Below are 6,259 nucleotides of genomic sequence, written 5' to 3'. Positions count from 1 at the left end.
CATTTTACCTAATGTCTTAACACTTATAAATTGTGTTTTCATTTTTACTTCTACATTAACCCAAATAGTCCACTTCTATCACACTCCTCTTCCACTCACACACTTGCTGAACAGATATTGAAAACACAGTATGCCACACACAGAATTAAACACTGAGAAATAGACATGCTCTTGTCTTCAAAGGGTGACAGGACAATTTATCTTCTGTCTGTCCTACTAAGGGGTCAGAATCTCCTACACCAATAGCCTTCAGGGTAGCCTGAGAGTTTCTTGATCATTTCTAATTTCTGTACCTGAGAGAACATTTCCAGCCCGGGACAGGCAATGCCTGGGTCCACAGTTCTGTTTTCTTGGGTCCTATCCAAGACTTTTCTTTTACTACCTCAAGAAATTCTGGACACACTGCTTGGTGGAGTATATACAAACATCCAGACTACAGATTATTCTGTTAGTAGAGGGCCTGTGCAACCGTAGAGAAAATACACTATTTAGCACCAACCCAACTTGAAAAAAATTCACACCTTTTTAAATTAATTGATTTTGTACCTCTGTTGCCTCTCTTATAACACGGGGACTGTAACACTACACAGAATAGTGGCCCTGAGAATCAGAGCTCATGCAGCAGGGACTCCTGCTTATGTGAGTTTCCAGGGACACCAGTGGAGATTCTGTGAGTGTAGATACGGACATCTCAACCAAGGAAACCCAGATCACAGAAATGAATGGAACCGAAGACATTCTTTATATTTCTACAAGCAGCGCCTGCTCAGGAGCTGGCTGATCCTCATCATCATTCTCATTGGGCTGGCAGGAAACATGCTAATGCTGTGGGTTCTGAGTTTCAGCATGCATAGGAATGCCTTCCCCACCTTTATCTGTAACCTGGAAGACCAACTTCCTCTCTCTGTGCTGTCATTGTAGGTTGCCTGGTGTAATTCAACTATATCTTCTGTTCCACCTCTATCCTCCTACCCAGTTATTTACTCATTGTGATCAGCTGTTCTTATACAGTAGTCCTGAGCATGCTCGCCACCATTATCACTGTTTCCTGACCTATCCCATGACCTATCCCTACTGACATCTGAGACACATGGTACCTGTCCTATGTGCCCTTCTCTGGGTACGATCCCTGAAGCTGATAGTACATCCTGGAAAAAAAAAGTACATAAGAACATTTCATCTCTACTACAAGGCTGGTATTTTGTGGTTCTATTTGGGTCCCAACTGCCCTGCTGAGCAGGACTTTCTGTGGTTCCCAGCAGAAGCTGTTGACCAAGCTGTATATGACCCCTGAGTTCACAGTGCTAGAGTTCCTCCTCTGTAACTGAACTGGGATTTCCAGCATCCTAGTTCAGTTTAACATCATGATTTTTTAAATTACCTTAGTAGTGTTACTTATATCCTGTATATTCTCAGGATCAACCCCATCATTTCCTTCTTTTTGACTCCTCTGTCCACAATAGCATCAATAGTAACAGTAGAAGTCCCTGAAGATGATTCCCCAGGAGGTCTTAGAGGACATAAGAGGTGGAGAAAAAAATCAGGAAAACTTTTCCTTGGGAAACTATGGAGATGTCTGAATCCCATTAATGTAGTGATTTTTTTATCTAAATGATATAAGTAGGTAGTGAGGAAAGAGAATGGGGGGTAGAGGGAGAGAGAGAGGATGTTATGCATTACCTGTGACTACCTTCACACAACAGCAAAGTTAAATATTTGTGAAAGACATCATCCAGCTTCAAAGACTAAAATATTGACTAGTTTGTACTTTACCAAAGCATATATACTAATCTTTGGTCTAGACTTAAACTAACACATGCTGTTCTAATGATCGTAGATTTGTGGTATGTGTACATCACATAGTGTATGTACTCTAACTTGATTTCTATTTTGTGAGACGATTTTATGAGTGGGTATTCTGCATTTGCTTGTAAATTTTAGAATCAGCATTCCAAACTAGCACAAAATATCAGCAATATCTGATAGTATTTTGATAGAGCATGTGCTGAATTTATTGCTTAGCTGTGAGAATAAAGTTGAAAGTCAAATGAAGATCCCAGAAAATTGAAGTCCCAGAAAAATGGAATATTTGCTGAGAACAGCCATGAGCAGTGAGCAAAGCCAGTTCAGGAGAGAGGTCATATGGGCTGCCATGATTGCCATGAGCTTACAGGGCATTGCCCTATGACGCAGATGCTGGACATGAGGCTGTAGGATTTAATGTTTGCACTGCTGGGTTTCCATCTTATTTTGGTCCAGTGCTTCTGTGCTGCTCTGTTTCTCCATTTTAGAATGAGAATGTTTACACTGTTCCGTTGTAAGCTGGGAGTTTCTACATTTGGCTTTTTATAATTGTTTTACAGGAGAGTCACACTAAGAAATTAGTAGGAGTTTCAGTAAAGACGTTTTCAACTTGGGCTTCTGAGCAAGCTGAGACGGTTGCTGGGGGTGGGACTAATGCATTTTCACATGTGCACGTGTATCATGTTAGATGGAATACGACCATGCTATTGTTTTTATTTGGCGCTAGGTGTTGTTTAAGATGTATTTGAGTGTCAAGTCACCAATGGTGGTGTTTGTAATAGCTAAACTTGATTGACAACTTGGCTGGATTAAGAAAAGTCTACAGAATTAGCAAATCATACTTGTAGGTATTTCTTTGAGGGTATTGCAGAGTGTATTAGTGTGGGAATCCAACATGGAATGTAGGTGTCTCTACCCAAACGAAACAAAAGAGAAAGAAGTGGAAGCTAGCAAAGGCTCTGCTTCCTGTTCTCTGACCACCTTGCTCCACCACACGCTCCTGCTGATGCTCAGCCTCACCGCAGACCCAGCTGCACTAGACTTCATGATGACTTTGTCCCTTCACTTCATCTTCAGACCTGGTGTTTCCCCCAGATGTGAGCAGTCCTTTGTGGATTTTAAATTCCAGATGTGTGCATCTCTTTGGATTTTAAACCATGCACATTTCTAAACCCCCTCCACCACCAGCCTTCCCTCCTCCAGCTTTCCCATGCCTCCCACTCCCCGAGTTTCTTGACACTTTCATTCATTGTTACTATTTCAGTAATAGATTTTTATAACTATATGTGTGTGTTGTAAGTCTTCCCACTTCTTTGAATTTACATTTTCTACTTAATCTAATTTTTTATTTAATTTTTGTGAGATTTTCATAAATTACTGTATTCACTGGACTCTTTCTTTTTAGGTCTTATCTGTTTTATTTCATTATTTTTAGTTTTGAACATTTAATTGATTAGGTGTTCTTTTATGTATTTTTATTGAGTTTTTGTGCCTTTCATACTGAATGCAAAAACTTTGATTAGCAAATGAACTCTACCTAGGCTCTCTTTAAACATCTTATTTATTATTTTTATTTTATGTGTCTGAGTATATTACCTGGACATGTGTAAGTGCACCTGTGTCATGCAATGCCCACGGAGGACAGAAGAGGATGCCAGATCCCCTAGAACTGGAGTTATGGACAGTAGGAGCTTGGAAATGAACCTGGGTCCTCTGCAAAAGTAGTCAGCAGCACAATTAACTGCTGAACCGTCTCTTTGTAAGAGACTAGAATATGATTGCATCATGCACTCTTCAGCATACTGTTAACACACCTCCATAGCCACTGTCATATTGCAAATACCTTTTATAAAGTCACTCAGACCTCAGTATAACTTACTACGTTTTCTGTACTGATGAATAGTTCAGTTTCAGCCCAAACCCTGTGTGCATGCTTCTTACCAAAATGCTGCTAGGTGCTGGGCAAAGTTGTTCTGAATTCGAATAACAAAATCGTTCGATAGCTAACCTCAGTTATTTGAGCATATACATCATTCTAAAATTCACAAAGCTATCCACAAAAAAATGACTATAAGATTTTTCTTTTTTATAACTTTTTTAGAAAAATACTTATTTGTACTATATTTACATTTCCACCCCTTGCTTCTCCCCCAGCTTTTCCCATGCCTCCCACACCCTCTCAATTTCTTGACCCTTTCTTTCATTATTATTATTTCAATAAGATTTTTCTTTATAACTATTATGTGTATGTTGTAATTCTTCCCACTTCTTTTAATTTACATTTTCTACTTAAGCCAAATGATCTGCTATTCATTCATTCTTTTTTCATTGAAGAAATGCTAAGAACACAAAGTAGGCTGGTGAGATGGCTCAGCAGGTAAAGGTGCTTTTGCCCCCAAGGCTGACCATCCTAGCTCAATCCCTAGGATAAGCAAGGCGAAAGTAAGGAACTTCAGCAAGCTCCCCTCTGATATTCACATGCATGGACACACACACATAAGATAAATTTTTAAATGCAATTTTTAAAGTGCATGCTTTAAAAGGAAAAAAAATATTGTGACACACAAAATCTAAGCCCTGAAGAATGTAATAAACACTCCTGTCTTCAAGAATTACCACACTGTGTCATTTCTAACTCACTACGCCCAGTCATCTTTTAAAAAATGTCCTAGAAAGGTCTCACATTAACACTGTAGTCCTAAAATATGGTCTTCATACTTTTCCACGGACAGAATCTTCCTAGTCGTGGGGATTTCATGGTTACTTCTGTGTCTTTATCAAGCCTGTCACATGAGAAAAGTTAAAGAGCAGAACAGAGTAGCCCTGGGTCCTTTGCACACATTGAGTACATCAGCTTGAATTGTAGAATATGATATAGAGTAAAATGGATCATTCCCATGTTATATAGAAGTCCTGAATGGTACAGATCACAGTGTGGGAAGCTCAAACTATAGCAAAGAGCCTTAGGTTTCACTCCACAGTCCAGAACCCTGTAACTCTTTCAGGTATCTCAATCCGTATAATTATGTTACCCTCCTTTCTCTAACATAGGCCGAAGTTCCTATATAGTACCTTGATCATGAGAGTAAGTCACCACGAAGACGCTCAAATCTTGTTTGTGTTCTCAGGGACACCACGAGAAGATTTTGTGGACATGAATCTAACCATCTCATCTCAGAACACAGAATCTACACCAACAAATGGAACTGGCCAGCCTCTTAATCAAAATTGTGCTCCAATCCTGTCCCTGCACTTCCTGATTGTCATCCTTGCCCTGGTTGGACTGGCAGGAAATGCCATTGTGCTCTGGCTTTTGGGCTTTCGCATGCGCAGGAACGCCATCTCAGTCTACATCTTAAACTTGGCTCTGGCAGACTTTCTCTTCCTCTGCTGCCACATTATTGATTCCCTGCTGCGGATCATTGACTCCTATGGCTTATATGCCCATAACTTAAGTAAAGAAATCTTAAATAATGGAGCGATCATTCCCTACATGTCAGGTCTGAGCATTCTCAGTGCCATTAGCACAGAGCGCTGCTTGTCTGTGTTGTGGCCAATCTGGTATCACTGCCACCGCCCAAGAAACATGTCAGTTATTGTATGTGCTCTGATCTGGGTCTTGTCCTTGTTGATGACCATCCACAGTTGGTACTATACTATATTCATAAATGGGTTTCAGGATGTTCATAAAAATTTGTGGAAAAAAGCAGATTTTATAATAACTGCATATCTGATCTTTTTATTTGTGGTTCTCTCTGGGTCCAGCCTGGCCCTACTGGTGAGGATCCTCTGTGGCTCTAGGCGGATTCCGGTGACCAGGCTGTATGCTACCATCTGCCTAACAGTGATAGTCTTCCTCATCTGTGGCCTGCCCCTTGGCATTTACTTTTTCCTATTATTCTGGCTTGGGGTCCATTTACATTACCCCTTTTGTCACACTTATCGAGTTACTGTTGTCCTGTCCTGTGTCAACTGCTATGCCAACCCCACCATTTACTTCTTTGTTGGCTCCTTTAGAAAGCGAAGGCAGCATCAGTCCCTCAAGATGGTTCTCCAGAGGGCTCTGCAGGACACTCCTAAGGAAGAGGGGTATACTACCAGCCATCTTCAGGAAACCATGGAGACATCAGAAAGCAAAGAATGATGGAGAGTCTCTCCTTTGGGCAGAGAGGGGTTGAGATTCAATAATATACTAGCTCCTCTTAGATTCATATCTTGAAAATGCCTCAGTGACTGTAATACTTTCAAAGTCTTTTTCTTATAATTCATAAAGTAGTCAGAACTACAAATTTTCACAACCTTTTAGACAATACCAATGAATCTTTCAAGTATCCTCTGAATTTTTATTATTCTACTTTGTTTTCAATTTTCATAATGGAAATAATTCTTATTCAAACTACAAACCTCAAATTGTAAGCATAAAGGTATAAGATGAGGATTTTGTGTTTTTCCTTAG

General features: G+C 40.0%; 1 protein-coding gene across 1 annotated transcript; it reads left to right on the top strand.

Moving 5' to 3' along the window:
- Positions 1-4,920: 4,920 nt before the first annotated feature.
- Positions 4,921-5,947, top strand: LOC103732980 (mas-related G-protein coupled receptor member X1-like). The gene has a single exon (XM_008831714.2). It carries the CDS (start codon positions 4,958-4,960, stop codon positions 5,945-5,947), a length of 990 nt encoding a protein of 329 aa, XP_008829936.1. The 5' UTR covers positions 4,921-4,957.
- Positions 5,948-6,259: the final 312 nt, after the last annotated feature.

Source organism: Nannospalax galili, unplaced genomic scaffold, assembly GCF_000622305.1.
Source record: "Nannospalax galili isolate Female #2095 unplaced genomic scaffold, S.galili_v1.0 scaffold615, whole genome shotgun sequence".
NCBI lineage: Eukaryota > Metazoa > Chordata > Mammalia > Rodentia > Spalacidae > Nannospalax > Nannospalax galili.
The sequence above is the reverse complement of the archived record's forward strand: the minus strand, read 5'-3'. Positions and strand labels throughout refer to the sequence as shown.